The sequence below is a fragment of the Tympanuchus pallidicinctus genome, unplaced genomic scaffold, assembly GCF_026119805.1.
Source record: "Tympanuchus pallidicinctus isolate F22 unplaced genomic scaffold, pur_lepc_1.0 scaffold25, whole genome shotgun sequence".
Lineage (NCBI taxonomy): Eukaryota > Metazoa > Chordata > Aves > Galliformes > Phasianidae > Tympanuchus > Tympanuchus pallidicinctus.
In genome coordinates, this window is record NW_026294742.1 from 1,635,411 (window position 1) to 1,650,172 (window position 14,762).

The following is a 14,762-nucleotide window of genomic DNA, read 5'->3' on the forward strand; positions in this document are numbered from 1 at the left end:
GGGGCGTGGTCTGTCAGAATGTGGGCGTGGTTTGCACAAAGGGGCGTGGCCTATGGCCTCATTGGGTGGTGCGGTGCTGGCTCCCCGATAGCATCAGGGACACCGAGGGTGCAGGGGGCACTCTCGAGGGTCTCAGCATAAGGACAACTCATGCGTGAGGGTCCCCGTGTCCCCAGTGCTCCCTTCTCCCCAGACACGGACACTGGCAATTAAATATTTAATTGGTGACATCCCACAGCCCGGCGGGGACAGGCATCCGACGAGCAGCTCGTTAGCAGTAATTATGAGCAGCCCCCAGCTCACCTCTCAGGAGGGCTTCTGAGGGTTTGCCCCCAGCATGGAGGGCCAATGGCAACACGGGGTGCACTGCGGCACCTGCAGGTCCCCACAAACAGGGGGCAGCTGAGCCCAGGGGGTCGGGCTCTCACCCTTTCCCCCCTCTCCCCCCCTCAAGACACCCCAAAATGGGAGAAGACGCCCCCAGCACTTCCCAGCAGAGCTGGGGCAGGCAGCACGTGTCCCAGTTCATTGCAGCGGGGAGATCTTCAGGGGGATCATGATCCGGGACTCCATCGTCCGAATCAGCGGCACTGCACAACACAACGGGGGTGGCGTCACCTCGCAGCTCTGCCACAGGGACAGGGACAGCCCCAGCCCCCTGTGCTCACCCGTGTAGTAGACATTCTCATCCCAGCCCCGCTTCCTCCACGCCGCGTTCCTTGTCTCCTCACGGGACTGCAGGTCCTTGTAGGCTGCAAGGAGGGAAACCTTGTTCCTAACCCCGCCCTGCAGCCCCTGGGGAATGGTGTATGGGGTTTGGGGTGCACAAGGTGGTGGGGTGCCAGTGTGGGGTGGGTGAGATGAACGCGCTTACCCCAGAGGTGGTGCACGACATACAGCTCCCCGATCTGAGAGAAGAAGCCGCCCACTGCCTCCTGGTTCTCCTGGCGGTACTTTATGGCCCGAGCCCTGGTGAGATGGAGAGAAACACCAGGGCTGGCACAGCGCTCCCTGTGCTCAGCTCTTATGTCCCCGTGCTGAGAGCGGCCAAAGGTTCATCTGTGCCACCACCACAGGAACAAGGATGTAGGAATGGGTCCAAGGGCCAGCATCACCTGGCCATATGCAGAACACCAGCTGGATAAAGCAGCCACTCACCAGTTATTGCCCCACTCGATCATGGTCCCTGGCTGCAAACAGAGGAAATAAACAACAGGATAAGGCAGCTGCACCCCAAGTATCACTTTCTCCCTCTGCCCAGGGCCAACTCACAGCCAGAGCGCAAGTGACCCCAAACACCTGCAGACCACAGGCTGCTTTGCAGACCCCAGCACGTATAGCAGGGCTCTGGGATCCCCTGGGTTCCAGTGCCATGCCTGGGATTAAACATTTCATGCCTCACCTTGAGCTTGTAGGTCCTCAGCTCATAGATGTTGGGCCCCTTGCGGGGCAGGGGCTCATTCCAAAAGCTGAACTCCAGCAGCAGTTGGTTCCTGCGGGACAGCAGCATGTGGCTCCTCTCCTTGCGGAAATCCAGGTACTCCTGTGGACAGCCAAGACTCAGGGCAAGATGATGGGAGCATGGACACCCCACAAGGCACCCCATTTGGCCACCAATGTGAGTGGTACCTTATTCTGCTTCAGCTTGTTCATGCAGTCCATGAGGGCTGGGTACCCACCAGAGAAGCGCCAGAGGTGCACTGGGATGGGACAGTAAGGTCTGGCAGGAGGGGAAAGCACCAGGGAGCCCCCCTCCCAAATGACCAGGATTCACCCCACATCCCCTCGGGGTCACGGCCATGCAGGGTCGTCTGCTCCTGCAGAAATGCAGCCCTCACCTGCTTGGTCCTGCTCCCCGTACCACGTATTCCAGTTCCCAACCAGGTCACAAGGGTAATCGGCATCTGAGTGCAGCTTGGGCAGCACCTCCTCCCTGCAGGAGGTACAGGAGATGGTTTATGGGGTGCTCCTGGGCTGCCCCAGATGGGAGAAAGGGGGCAGCTGGAGCTGGCAAGCAGCAGCTGCGTCTCTCTCAGCTAGAAAAGTGCTGAGTTTCTGACCCCAGAATGCTCCCGACATCCCCATTTGCCTTCTCAGCCCAGCACAAGAGATTCCAAAATCCCCCTGACACCCCCAATTGACCCCCTCCCAGCCTCCGGGAGATAGTGGGCAGTCCCCCAGCTCACGTCAGGCTGTTGTAGGCATCCAGACATTCTGGCTTCACATTGTGAACTGTGGGGGAAAGATGGCAAGATGCAATGTCACAAGAGAGAGCGGGATGAGCGGCTGTGTTATCAAGCTGCAAGGGCCTGGGAGGGGTGTGCACCCTCTGCCTGTGGTGTCACTCACACTGGATCTTGTAGAGGTTGCTGGTCTCTTTCTTGGACAGAAGATTGGAATGGGCATCCTTGCGTGGATCCACCTTGTGCACAAACAGGGAGCGGAACCAGCTGCCCTCAGCATCCTGTGAGTATGCCCTGCGGGACCACGCCGTCAGCAGGGCTTGGGGGAGGATTGAGGGGGGCAGGATACAGCTGGGCACAATGGCTGTGGTCTGATGTGGGGGGAAAACGGGAAGCAGAGGAGGGATCTTGTTCCATTCCCAACCCAGCCCCAGGGCTGCGCGCTCCCTCACCCAGTGCTCCCCAGGGAGAGGTCATTCATTTCGCAGTAGCCCTGCCCAGGGGTGTAGGGTGACAGAGATGACACAGAGGCAGTGCACTCGGTCAGACCTTTGCCCACAGAGCGGCAGGGCCTGGTAATGTATTAACGGCGTGGGGTCAGCGGCCCTGGATGCTCAGCGAGGGCACAGGGTGACAGCAGGCCCTGAACCACGGCGGGGGGAGATGGGGTGGGAGATAAAGGGGTTGAGACTGGGGGAGATGGGGCTGAGATAAGGGGAGACGGATGCCGGAGGGGGAGAGGAGGGCCGAGGGGAAAGACTGGGGGAGGGGGGTTGGGGCCTTCTAGGGGAAAGATGGGTGCCGGGGGGCAAGGAGAGCTGAGGGGGGGGGGGATGGGAGCTGAGTGGAGGACCAAGGGAAGGGCGGAAATGGGGCCTGGGGGGAGACAGGAGCTGAAGGAGAAGAGATGGGAGCTGCGGGTTTCTGGGCCTGAGGGAAAAGATGGGCCTGGGAAAGAAACGGGGCGTCGGGGGAATGATGGGACCTGAGGGGAATGATGGAGCCTGGGGAGATGATGGGCCATGGGGGGTTCCGGGCCGCGGGGCGGGCAGGGAGGGGCCGGGCTCCGCTCACCGCGCCCCGCCGAGGGCCCCGCAGCCGCCGCCGCCTTGCAGCCGCCGCAGCAGCACCGCACCGCCTCCTGCCCGCGCCGCCGCCATCTTCCCGGGGCGGGGCGCCTTGGGGCGTGGTTAAATATAGCCACGCCCACAATCGGACTCTGCCCCTCATCGGGCGTGGCACCGCGCTGGCCCCGCCCTCAAAAGCTGGCGTGCAGCAGGGTGATTCTGATTGGCTGCCGCGCCGATCCGTTGGCCACGCCTTCTCTTCCGTCCTCGAGCCCCCGGCTACCCACAATGCTTTGTTCCCACGGCCACATAGAGATCTCATTGGCTGCCGCCTGCGCGGCCGTGCCTCCAGATGCCAGCAGCCAATCAGAGGTCTCCCTTGGAAAAGTCGATTCTTGATTGGTTACGGTGCCTTCTTTTGCATCCCTAAGCCCTCCTACGGCCGGCGGCGTCAGCTGCTGATTGGTCGTTGCCACGGAGGGGCGGAGCTGGCCGTGAGGCGGGGCTTCCTCCGGGGCGGGCGTGCTCGGGAGCGCTGGGCGGGGCGGGGCCGGGCTGGGGGCGGGGTTAAAGCACTGATCGCCCCCAGCCCCGCCTGTGGGAGCCGTGCGACCCCCCCACCCATAGCTCCCCATGGACTCCCGCTTCCCTCCATCACTCCCTACAATCCCCATTTTGTGCCCCACAACCCCTCATTGCCCCCCTTAGCCCCACGTGGCCTCTCCGTAACCCTCCATAGTCCCACCTTGGTTTCCATAGGCCCTCAAGACCTCCTGTGGCCTTCCTTTATCTACTCCATACCCCCCCATTGTCCTCCACGACCATAGCCTCCTTGTATCCACCCATGACTCCTCTACGGCTTCCTGTGACCTCCTTGTAAACCTCCATAAAGCCCCATAGCCCTCCATAACCACCCATAGCCTCCTATAGCCCACCATTACTCCTTCCATGCCCCCTATAGCCCCTCCATATCCTCCCCCCACGTGGCCCCTATATTCCCCATGAGCCCCCATAGCCCCCAACCCCCCTTCCCCCCATGTTTCCCAGTTTGGGGCTCACCCCCCCAGGGGTGAGGCAGAGTGCCGCAAACTGCACATCCAGGCCCCCAGCTCCTCAGGGCTGTCAGCCCCCAGCACGTAGCTCCGCATCCCGGGATGCTCGACCTGGGGGAGCAATGAGCCAGCAATGGGCCTGGACCCCCCCTTCCTCCCCCCAGCACTTATTCAGCCACAGCACCCCAAGACCCACATGGGGAACTGGGCTTTGGGGTCCCAACCTCGGCTGCAGAACGGCAGCTGTTGTTGCCCCCTGTTTGGAGTTCCCCCCCCGACTGACCGTGAAGAGGAAGCGAGGGCTGCCGGTGCTGGGGGCCAGGACGCGGATCCTGTAGCCAGGTAGGGGGAGTCCCCCCCGTACTCGCTGCTCGCTGCTGTCTGAGGGCAGGGGAGGATTCAGGGGGGCAGCCCCAGGGACCTCTCCGAACCCTGCAGAGCTCCAGTCCTATGGCGGGGGCTCCACTGACCCCCTGAGTTCCCCCAGACCCTGCCCCAGGGAGCCCCAAGAAGCCCCTGACCCCTGTCACAAGCCCATCCCCTGCCCCTCGCCTCACCCCTGTAGTAGTAGAGGCAGAGATCAACCAGCACAAACCAGCGCCGCTTCCAGAGCCTCAGCCCTGAGCTGTCCTGGGGAGGTAAAAAGGGGGCTGAGCCAGCACCCCAAACACAGAGCCCCCTGAGACCTGCCCCAAACCCTTTGGATCCCCCCAAAACCTACAACCCACCAGCTTCTACAGCTTCCTCCCAGACCCCTCCAACATTCCCAAACATCTCCAAGACCCATAACCCCCCCCAGACTTCTCCAAACTCCATAACATCATTAGGGAATCCTCTAAACCCAGACCCTACCCCTAACCTCCAGCACCCACTGACCCCCCACAAGCCCTTCCGACCCCCCCCTCCCCACCAAATCCCATAGCCTTCCCCCAGCACACCCTACTTCACTGTCCCCCTGAATCCCCCCTCCTCAGTCACCTGTGGTCCTACAACCACGCACCCCCCCCCGTCCCGCTGTTCCCTTCAGCCCCACCTGCTTGTGCAGCCAGCCCCGCATGGTGGGGGGGATGTGGGGGTCTCTCCTCATTGCCTGCTCCCCCTTTCCAAAGGTGTGGATCCTTGGCACAGGGCGGCAGGGCTGGGCACAGGACATTACCAGGGATGGGGTCTTAAAGGGATTCCCTCAGGTCCCTGTGTCCCCTTGCCTTGTTACCCTGGTCCCCCACTCCCCAGGGTCCCCTTTCACTCCCTCCCATGTTTGTCTTCGTCCCTCATGCCCCCTGGTCCCCCCTGTGCTCCCACAAAGCTCCCCATGTCCCTCCAGCCCCCAGTCTTCTCCATAGCTCCCTTGGGCTCCCCATATTCCCCACAGACCCCCATGCCCCCACTGCCCCCCAGGTACTCTCATACTATCCCACAGATCCACAGATTCCCTTTGTACCCCATATCCCTCATAGCTCATCATGCCTCTCCCAGACCCTCCCTTAATTCCCCATGCCCATCTGATCCCCCCTTACACCCTCCATATTTCCCCACATGCCTTCTACTAATTTGGGTCCCCTTGGACTCCTCCATACCCCCCCATAGCTCCCCATACCCCTCCCAGACACCCTCATTTCCTCAATACCCACTGTGCTCCCTCCCCATGTACCTTCCAGTCCCCTTGCTTCCTTCATACTCCTACACCCCCCGTCGCTCCCCCAGACTGTCCATACACCCCCCCCCCCCCATATCTCCTCTTGTGGCCCCCAGCCCCCCATGCCCACTTGGGTGCCGTTGCCGGGGCCCCAGGGGGTTGCAGCGTTGCTGTCGGCCATAGGGTCCCTGTGGGGGTGGTTGGAAGGAGGGGGGGGGTGGCACTGTGAATGGTCCCATTCAGCCCTCACCCACCCCACAGCACAGAGGCCCCATTCTGTGGCGTGCGGGGGCACTGTGGTGCTGAGATGGGGCCTGGGAGAGGGGCCCAAACCTTTTATTCCAATCCCATAATTCCTATGCCAGTCTCAGTCCTCATCCCATTTTCCTGATACGGGTTCCAGTCTTCTCCTGTTATGTTGTTACTGTCCCATTTAACCGTTATCCCCATGGCAGTCCTGGTTCCAACCCTACCTTCATTATCCCAGTACCGATCTGCATCCCCATTCCCACCCTGCCATCCTAGCTGTGGTTCTGATCCTGCCCCATTATCCCCATGCTGGTCTCAGTCCTATCCCACTATTCCAGTCTCAGTCCTGTACCGTTGTCTCAGTCCTTGTCCCATTCCTATTATCCTGTCCTGCTGCTGTTATTTCAGTACTGGTCCCATTCCCATTATCCCAACGCCGTCCTACTCCTGCTTTCCCCACAGTGCATCCCCACGAGGTGGAGGCTCTGAGACCCCCCTGCATCGGGGCCAGGACCGGGCAGCGCCCCCCACCCCACGGCCCCGCAGTGCCACCGCAGCAGCAGGACGGGGACGGCGCTCAGCTCATTCACGACGGCAGGGTGATGCACGCTCCTCCGGCCGCAAGAGGGCGCCACATGCGCGCCGCAACGTGTGTGCAGGAAGCCCTGTTGTCTACCCCCGCTCCTTCCCCTTGACGAGCGGCCTTTTCGCCCAATCCGCACGTTCCTTTCGTCCCCTCTCCCCGTCACCCCGCTTCTGATTGGCTTTGGTGCTGCGCGACCCTCGGGGCGGAGGGCGGGACGACCCGAGCTCGGAACCAATAGGGAGAAGCCGTTCTGAGGCTGGGCTCGGCGCGGCCCGGAGCCGCCGCCGCTGCCGCCGCCGCCATGGCGCTGCCCCCGCGGCGCGGCCCTCGGCGCTGAGCTCCTCCCGCACCATGGCCGGGGCCATCGCGTCCCGCATGAGCTTCAGCTCGCTCAAAAGGAAGCAGCCCAAGACCTTCACGGTGCGCATCGTCACCATGGACGCCGAGATGGAGTTCAGCTGCGAGGTGACGGCCGCGGCCTAAGCCCTGTTGCCATGGAGACGGGGCCTCGGGCCTCGCTCCCCCGCTCTGGGTGTCCCGAGCGCCCCGGGCCCGGCCCTGCCGCGGGGTCTGAGGGCTGCCGGGCCCGGCCTGGGCCTGGCCGGGGGCCGTGGGGCTCAGCCTGAGGCCGGGCGGGTTATCTCGGGCTTAAAGCCGCGGGGCTCGGCACGGGGCTGCGGGAATTCCCTCGGCGTCCCGCCCCGACTGGTCGCTGAGGTGTCCTGCCGTGCGCGTCTCTTAGGTCAGGTTTGCCTTCGCTTGGGCCCGCGGTGCCTGTCGGGCAGCCTTGCCGTGGCTGCTGGCCCCAGGGGCTTCCTTTTGTTGCTGCGTTTTCAGATCACGAAATGCTCTGGAGGGATGGGGCACGGAGAGACTGAAAACCCACTTTAAAGCATGAGCTGTGAAAAAGGAAAACTCACTCCGTCCGAATCTTGATGTAGTTCCGTGCCTGTGAGCCGAAGGGTGTTTGTCCTTGTGACGTTTCTCACTGCTGAAATGCACTGTCAGCTCTGGGGCACACCGTGCCTTTCCCAGGGGTTAAGGAGTTATTGTCACTTCCAGCTCCTTGGCGTTACCCTGCCGGGAGGGTTGAGATATCCCAGTCCTGCTCTGACACTTTCCTAGGCTGCCAACAATGAGGTGATGAGAAGTCAGTAACTCTTTTCACGCCGTGGCCACTTGTTGTTTCATGTTGGGATCAGGGCGTTTATGAAGAGGCAGCACGGCGCTCCCAGTCGGGTTGGAACACGTAACTTGTGCACCTTCAGCTGCCTGCTGGGGAGGCTCCAGCCAAAGACTTTGCAACAGAGGCTGCCCAGCCTTTGGGGGAACTCAGAGAGATGCTTGTGAGCGTTGTGCTCCTGCACCTCTGACCTCTCACTGGAGCACAGAGGACACGTGCAGGAGCTCAGGCTCTGACCTCCAGTGTGAGACCTTCCAGCAGTGGGGAAGAAAGGATCAGGTTGGGTGGCTGCATTGCATGGCCCCCCTAGTTCTCCCCCAGACCCTCCATGCCCCCCGCAGGCCTCCCCATGCCCACTTGGGTGCCACTGCCGGAGCCTCGGGGGGCACATTGCATGGCTCAGCTGTGGCTGTTTGAGCTCCCTGGCTCCCTGCCTCCTCTGTGTAGTGACAGCTGCAGGGAAGGACCCCCAAAACGCATCCACACAGACCATTGCCTGCCCCACTGCAAACAGCTGCCTCACATCTCTGTGCCTCCTGTACACCTCTTCAGCCTCACGCTGAGTGCTTGTGCCCCTTTTCCTTCCTGGATGCATGCAGGGTGAGCAGTTAGGGAGCTGCTGTGGGGAGGCTGGTGCTGCTCGTGGTCTGGGGCCCTGCTGGTCTGAGCCCTGCTTAACTGCTGGCTTCTTTGACCAGTGCTGATCGCAGTGCCAGTGAACACATCTGAGTGAGTGACCAAGCTCTGCTGGAGCAGCCTTGCTATGCAGGATTAATCTCTCTGGCTCCTTTTCAACTTTGTTGCAGAGCTCTTGAGGCGCGTTGTGTGTTTTCCTGAGTGACTTTGCACAGGACGGAGGTGACGGGGGGTGGTGAGGTGTTGTCAGCGTGGTGTGAGGTCTGGTAGCAGCTGGCTGGCTGTGGCACCAGGCGCTCGGGCCGTCAGTTCCCATCTGGCACAGGAGGAGTGCATGTGAGGCTGTGTGCCACCCCGTTCTGCTGCCACCTCTGGTCGTGGCAGCCCCTCTTATTCTGAGCAAGCTGATGTGGCTGTGCCACCTTTTCCTTATTCATTTTTCAGTCTGCCCTGCAGGAATTCCTGGCTGGGTATTGCAGGAGATTAAACCTGCTCTGCGCCTGTTGACTCTGTGAATAATGTCTCTAAATTGAGTCTAAATCTGAAATAATTCCTAGAAATGAAATCTTAATTTTTCTAACGCTGTGATGAAGCTTAATGATGGCAGTTTGGGCCTCACTTCAAAGATTTGTAATTTGTTCAGGGAAATCTTAAAGGCACGATGTCAACGTCTCCCTTTTTGTGTTACTTCCATTAGAGCTGTGTGAGCACGGTTCCTAATTAATTGATAGCATCTTGAGCAAGGACAGACATTTGCATAACTATTGAAATCCCTGCGCTAAGCCGCTTGCTGGCTGCCCCATCTTCCTGAGCACCACCACCTGCACCTGGAGAGCAGCGGGAGAGAAATCCTACTGGAAAACACACAGGGTCAATTAACACCACCGTGTGCCAGGCACTGCCTGAGTGACAGCTGGGGGTGCTGGTGGTGCTTGCTTCGCTGCCTCCCAGGTTGTGATGCCAGGACACTGAGTGGCCAATGGCTTCCTCTGACTGCCCCCCTCGTGGGGCGACTTGCTGCCGTTCCTGCCCCAAATTGGACTAGTGATAATGCAGGAGTGAGGCAATCCTGGTGGTGGCTCTTTGTGAGATAGTCGGGTTGTTCACTTCTCTTGCACAGTGTCTTTACCCCACGGTACTGTTGGGTTCCTGTGGGGCTCTTTTCCTTCTGTTCCCGCAGCAGGATTGCAGTGCTGGTGTTGGGTTGGTCACTAATGCCAAGCTGATAGAAGGATCCACCGGTCCTTGATTTGCTTTGTTCCTGTGGTGTGGCAGCGTGGTGACTGGCTCTCCAGCTCTGGAGTCTCAGCAGCTTCTCAGAAGGGTGTTTCCTCTTTATCCACAGTGCCTGTGGTCTTGGAGCCCCTGTAGGAGTCATTATGGGACCAAGCAGCAGCTGCCTCTCCGCTTAATCCTTGGACAGCAGCAGCTCTTTCAGCCAGAAATGAGTGGGAAAGCTTAACAGCCAACCTGGAGAATGCAAAAGCATTGAAGCAGTAAGAAGAGACACTTGGACGTTTGGTCTAAACTTTGCTGTGTCACTGCCTGAATGCTTAAGCTGTTCCTCTCTGTTCAGAAAACAGCCTCAGCTGGAAGGTGTCTGTGCAGGGCGTTAGGCCTCGGAACCCAACTTGCTGTGGTTGGTTGTAAAACTTTCCTATGTGCATGTAAGTAGAAAAAGTCTCTTTTAGCAGCATGCAGCCAAGTGTTGGTCTCCCTGTTAACGTTTGCAGGGGGTTACATAGCTGTGCTGCAAAAGCTTATCCCTGGGAGCAGGGGCAGGCTGAGGTCTGGTGTGGAAAATCTGTGGAAAATAAGTTGTTGGGGTTGTTTGTGTGTCAGAGCAGGGAGTTCAGCTCACTGCGCCCGAATGAAAAGGGCAGGAGGAAGAAGCAGGGGATGAAGTTTCTGCCTGCTTTGCAAAATGGTTGGGAGAGGTTTTACGTGGGTTTGTTCATCCTTTGGTAGATGTTCACCAGCTCCTTGGTGCTGCCGGTAGTGGCACTGACCTCTCGATGCTGCTAAGCTGCTGCAAGCAGGCGGAGATGGATCTGGGGACAGGAACAGCTCTCCTAGAAAGCTGAGAGAAATAATCCCTGCAAAATGATCTTCAGTAAATTACTGGGATGCCGGCTGTCAAGTCGATGTTCTGGTTCCTTTGTGCACCCATCTGCCCTCGGCCTGTGTCAGTTCTCTGAGTGCTCACACGCTTTTGCTGCTCGGTGGCTCCCGATCGCTGCTTTAATAAGAGAAGTGGCAGGCAGAAGCTGCTTTCCCATTTGATTTGCATCTCTGGGGGCTTTATGGCAAAAGCAGCAGTACTGCTAATTTACAGCCACGTCACTTGGGGATTTCTCAGGGCTGTCTTGCTGGGTTCTGTTCATTTCTGCATTCTCTTTCTCAACCTGTGTGCAGGTCACACGAGACACATGAGCACAGATCTCCTTGACTTCGTTCTGATTGCACACCGAATCTGAAATGCTCTCTGCTCTCCCGCTCCAAGCTCTCCTCAGCCTCTTCTTGAGCCCCATGTTGTCCAATTCCTTCCGTTCAGGAGCTCCACCAGTCCTCCCTCATCCAGCCTTTGGCTGAGCTGGGTTCTGTTGCTTGTTTTCCCCTCCCTTGCCAGCTGGAAGAGCTGCAGCAGCCCTTTCTTCCCCTGCACCCAGCCCTGTCTCTGTCTCGGGCAGACAGCAGGCACTGTGCTTGGCTGCGCCATCTGCCTTGTTATGCCTGGGTGGGTTTTTGGCCTCCTCGGTGGTTAGCAGGAATAGATTTTAATTAAAAGCTCATTATCAAGTTGTCGTGTAGCATTAGTAAATAAAAATAACTTTTACGGCCCTGTCTCGTGGCTCAGTAAGTGGCAATTGAAAGTATTTGACATCTGTTTATTTAAAGGAATGGAGGAATATTGAATTTTTGATTCCCTGCTCGCTCCAGAAGGACGTTAAATCCAAACGAAGGGTTGTCTGGGGCGCTCCTGTGAGCGTGCAGGGTCCAAACAGCCTCAAAGTTGCCCTGCGTTGGGCTGTCTGCTGCTGTGGGTTCTGCTTGGTCATCTGGTGGATGAGGGGCAGCTGCTGTGTGCCCAGAGGGGCTCCGTTCTGTGATCTCCCCCTGTGTTTCAGGGCAGAGGTGTTGGCTCTGCTAAAAGCTGCTCCTCCCACAGGGTTCCTGAGTGGAAATATCTTGCTGTGAAGCCATCGTGCTGCTTCCCAGGGCTCGGCCCCCTCCTCTGCTTGTCCTGCCTGCCATTGGCATCACAACAGGGACCCTGGGCTCCTGTCTCGTGTCTAGCACAGAACCAGTACTGACATTGAATAAAGTTGACCTGTTGAGCTGAAGAGCCACCGTTCTGTGTTTGTCGTACGAAGGCCTGGTCTGTTTTTGTGATGGAAGGGAGGTGAGCTGCCTTGAGCTGGGTTCTGCCCCAAGAAGATCGGGCGTGTATTTGTTCCTCTCCTTCCTCTCATGAAATCCTAAGGGGTTTAAAACCATTCCTCTTTCCCTTTCCCGTGTAAATTCAGCAGGGCATCACTGGAAGTGAAGCATCAGCAGAGTTTGGGAACCGCTTTTCTCCTTCGCACCCTCAGCACTCTTCTGCAAGGCACCTCCTGTGCCTTGCTGTGTGTTTTCTTCTAGCTCTTGGCCTCCTTGTTGTCAGCCCTTGCCAGGGGGATCAGCTAAACCTGCCTCGTGTTTGTGCCACCGGGGAACAGGCTGGGGAGCTATGGAGCAGTGCTGAGAATTGCTGGCAAGGGTCCGCATTGAAATAAATCGCCCAGTTGCCCGTCTGTTGGAAATTGCTCTTGTTGCAGTTTAATAAATAATGCAAACCCCGTTAATAGCTGCCAAATGCGAGGGCTCTGCTGGAGAAAAAGATGATGCCAATAAGGCACGGTGGAAGTGGAAGCTCCTTTCTAACTGCTGGGTTGTAAGTGCTTAGTGCTGTTTGCTTAAAACGCTGTGCTGATAAATCGTGAGCACTCTGTGCTTAGTAAAGAGCATAAATTGCAGCTCTGCAGAATCACAGCCTCGCAGCACTCGCTGCATTCCTAAAGCAGTTTGTCCCTGCGTTCCTCCGAGACTTGTGGGATGTCTCTAGCAGGTTGTGCTGAAATGAAGCAGGTAGGAGGCTGCAGAGCCACAAGAGTGAGAAGTGACATCTGCAGCCACATCCTGCTCCCCTCTGCGGGTCGTGCAGGGCCGCCTGGCTGCGCAGGATTAGGGTTGTTTTGATGGAGCTTCTGGTTGGAGGCTGAGCTCTGTTACAGCATGGTGCCAGCTGCTCGAGTGCACGGCTGAGGGCACTGCTCTGCTCTAAGCCTCTCTGTTTTGTTTTCAGGACCTTCTGACGACATGCGAAATTGTCCTTGTGCTTCAGGTGTACGGAGCAGGGGAGCGGTGTGATGAGCAGAGGGTGGAATGTGGAGCTGCCAGGCTGCAGGCTCACGGCTGGCTCGTCTGCTCAGCCCCTGGCATCAGCTCTTTATCCCCCGCTGTCCCTGGGGGCCTTTATTGTGTTTTATGGCCAGGAAATGTGGCAGTTAATGATACGAGGCCTATCAAATATGGGTACAGAGCTGAGGTCTTCCATGTCTGTAAAACAGTTGGAGTTCAGCTGTCCAAAGATGCCACTTGAATGCAGATCATTATTTTAAGTACCGAGGTGTGGAAGGCGATCGTGTACGTTGAAATAAACGCGGCTGTTCCATTTCTATATTTAATGAAGGTAATTCAGCGGGCAGCAGTGTTAAATGCGTGTCTCTGCCCTACTGTGTGCGTGCAGCAACAGCAGCAGTGTCAAATGTGATGGCAGAAACAATTGCTTCGCAGAGTGGGAATTGCAGGAGGGGCGTGCAAAGCGGCAGCTGTAAGGTGGGTGGCTGGGGTGAGCAGCAGCAGCCCATGGAGATCCGGGGGGGCAGAAAGGGGTGCAGTGCTGGGAAGCAATAGGCTGAAAGATGGCCTTTGTGAAAAGGGGGGGGTTGGAAATAATAGCAAAGCCCAAATGGCAATGCATTATGCAGAGCAGTTTAATTCCAGTTAGGAAATTGCCCTCTGATGGTGGCGTGCTTCCACGTGCCTACAGCAATGTATGGAGCGGCTGCTCAAATGCATCCTGCTCTGTGCTGTCTGAAACCTCAAATTAACCTCCTTCTTAAAATAATAGTCGGGAGGAGACGTGCAATCTGAAGCATCCTGTGCCAAGCTGGAGCTCGTTGTAGGGACCGGAGGCTGGTTTGATGTGTGAAATTCGGGTTTTGTAATTGCAGCGCTGCACAACTCGCTCCTCCTGGTGCTGCTGACCTCGAGGTGTTGATTGCGCCTGATAGGAACTGCAGAGGGGCCGTGGCGAGCCGCCCTGGGGTGCTGCTTTTTGGAGTGGCTTTCTTCTATTCTGGGACGTCGGTGCTCGTGTGTGCCCTGCGAGGGGCAGCACCAGCCACGTGCTCGTTGAATCCGAGCAGGAATCGGCCTGTCCTCAGCCGCTTTGCCCACAAGGCGGCAGTGGGGGACAGCGGAGCGGGGATCGGCCCCGCGGCAGCAGCGTGCGCCGGGGCCCTGCGTTCCTATCGATGCTGGCCAGGTGGCACCGAGATTGAGTTGTAGCGACAAGAGAATGCGCTGAGATCCCTTTGCCCTGGGGCTTTGGAGTAATGGCCGTATGTCTCAGTTTCCGCCGCGCAGATGGAAGACCAGAGTGGCTCTGGCACATTAGGTTCATCTGTTTTATGTCTTTCTTCACCTTTCTGCCTCCCAGCGCCTTCTGGTTTTATGAACAAAGTTCAGCAGTGGCGCGGTTGCGACGACAAGACTGTTGGAAGGCCGCGCTCTTTGGGCACCTCCGTTTCCTCTGCTCCCTTGCTGCTTTTGTCACGTCTTCAGTGTAAGGCACAGCCTGACACGCTCAGAGAGAACTGCAGATTTCAATGATAGTCCTGGGCCCTCCTCCCCGTTAGCCTGTGCAGAGCCTGTTGCTGTGGATGCACGCAGTGGATGCATCGGTTGTTTCCCTTCTGGTTTTCGGTTGTGTTGTGCCCTGTGTTGTGTTGTGTCTGCCCGAGCTGCTGATACTGGAGGTTGGGCAGGGATTCCTGGGGCCGTAGCTGCATTAAAGCTACCAAAGGGCAATTAAGAGTGATACGTAGACATTTTTCCCTCTTTCT

At 58.1% G+C, this 14,762-nt stretch overlaps 3 protein-coding genes and 1 long non-coding RNA gene across 16 annotated transcripts in view; 2 read left to right on the plus strand and 2 right to left on the minus strand.

Moving 5' to 3' along the window:
- Positions 1–203: 203 nt before the first annotated feature.
- NIPSNAP1 (nipsnap homolog 1) lies at positions 204–3,391 on the minus strand. The gene is made up of 10 exons (XM_052689367.1): positions 3,258–3,391; positions 2,350–2,477; positions 2,187–2,232; positions 1,839–1,933; positions 1,630–1,700; positions 1,403–1,543; positions 1,159–1,190; positions 875–969; positions 669–752; positions 204–590 (listed from the first exon to the last, which is right to left on the minus strand). The coding sequence occupies exons 1-10, from the start codon at positions 3,341–3,343 to the stop codon at positions 526–528; spliced, it is 843 nt and encodes a 280-aa protein (XP_052545327.1). The 5' UTR covers positions 3,344–3,391; the 3' UTR covers positions 204–525.
- Positions 3,352–6,160, minus strand: LOC128083808 (pleckstrin homology domain-containing family A member 4-like). Of its 3 annotated transcripts, none has more exons than XM_052689368.1 (6): positions 6,069–6,160; positions 5,336–5,440; positions 4,860–4,932; positions 4,586–4,683; positions 4,310–4,413; positions 3,352–3,805 (listed from the first exon to the last, which is right to left on the minus strand). In XM_052689368.1, the coding sequence occupies exons 1-6, from the start codon at positions 6,117–6,119 to the stop codon at positions 3,442–3,444; spliced, it is 795 nt and encodes a 264-aa protein (XP_052545328.1). In that variant the 5' UTR covers positions 6,120–6,160; the 3' UTR covers positions 3,352–3,441. The 3 variants fall into 3 exon arrangements, with proteins under 3 accessions (XP_052545328.1, XP_052545330.1, XP_052545329.1); XM_052689370.1 differs by lacking the exon at positions 6,069–6,160 and adding an exon at positions 5,954–6,031; XM_052689369.1 differs by lacking the exon at positions 6,069–6,160 and adding an exon at positions 5,934–6,002.
- An 888-nt stretch (positions 6,161–7,048) lies between these two features.
- Positions 7,049–14,762, plus strand: part of NF2 (NF2, moesin-ezrin-radixin like (MERLIN) tumor suppressor) — a 40,681-nt gene continuing 32,967 nt past the window's right edge. For 6 of the 11 annotated variants that reach the window (XM_052689361.1, XM_052689360.1, XM_052689358.1 and 3 more), the window contains exon 1: positions 7,050–7,238. In XM_052689361.1, coding sequence (XP_052545321.1) covers positions 7,125–7,238 — 114 coding nt within the window. In that variant the 5' untranslated portion in view covers positions 7,050–7,124. Of the gene's footprint in view, positions 7,239–14,762 lie in introns of all 11 variants that reach the window. The other 5 variants (XM_052689365.1, XM_052689355.1, XM_052689356.1 and 2 more) reach the window with 2 other exon arrangements.
- Positions 7,245–11,942, plus strand: LOC128083809 (uncharacterized). Its single transcript, XR_008208196.1, has 2 exons — positions 7,245–10,259; positions 11,762–11,942. It is a non-coding gene; the product is annotated as an uncharacterized LOC128083809 (long non-coding RNA).

What these genes read in the sequence shown, in the direction of transcription:
- NIPSNAP1 (XM_052689367.1), bottom strand. Translation starts at nt 3,343, where the DNA reads ATGGCGGCGGCGCGGGCAGGAGGCGGTGCGGTGCTGCTGCGGCGGCTG. An exon ending in CGGGGAGCAGGACCAAGCAG is followed by an intron (nt 1,701 to 1,838) that starts GTGAGGGCTGCA and finishes GTCCCATCCCAG; the next exon opens with TGCACCTCTGGCGCTTCTCT. An exon ending in TGTCGTGCACCACCTCTGGG is followed by an intron (nt 753 to 874) that starts GTAAGCGCGTTC and finishes CCCTCCTTGCAG; the next exon opens with CCTACAAGGACCTGCAGTCC.
- LOC128083808 (XM_052689368.1), bottom strand. Translation starts at nt 6,119, where the DNA reads ATGGCCGACAGCAACGCTGCAACCCCCTGGGGCCCCGGCAACGGCACC. An exon ending in CTGCCTCTACTACTACAGGG is followed by an intron (nt 4,684 to 4,859) that starts GTGAGGCGAGGG and finishes CCCTGCCCTCAG; the next exon opens with ACAGCAGCGAGCAGCGAGTA. An exon ending in TCTGCCTCACCCCTGGGGGG is followed by an intron (nt 3,806 to 4,309) that starts GTGAGCCCCAAA and finishes CCCCGCCCCCAG; the next exon opens with CCCGGCCCCGCCCCGCCCAG.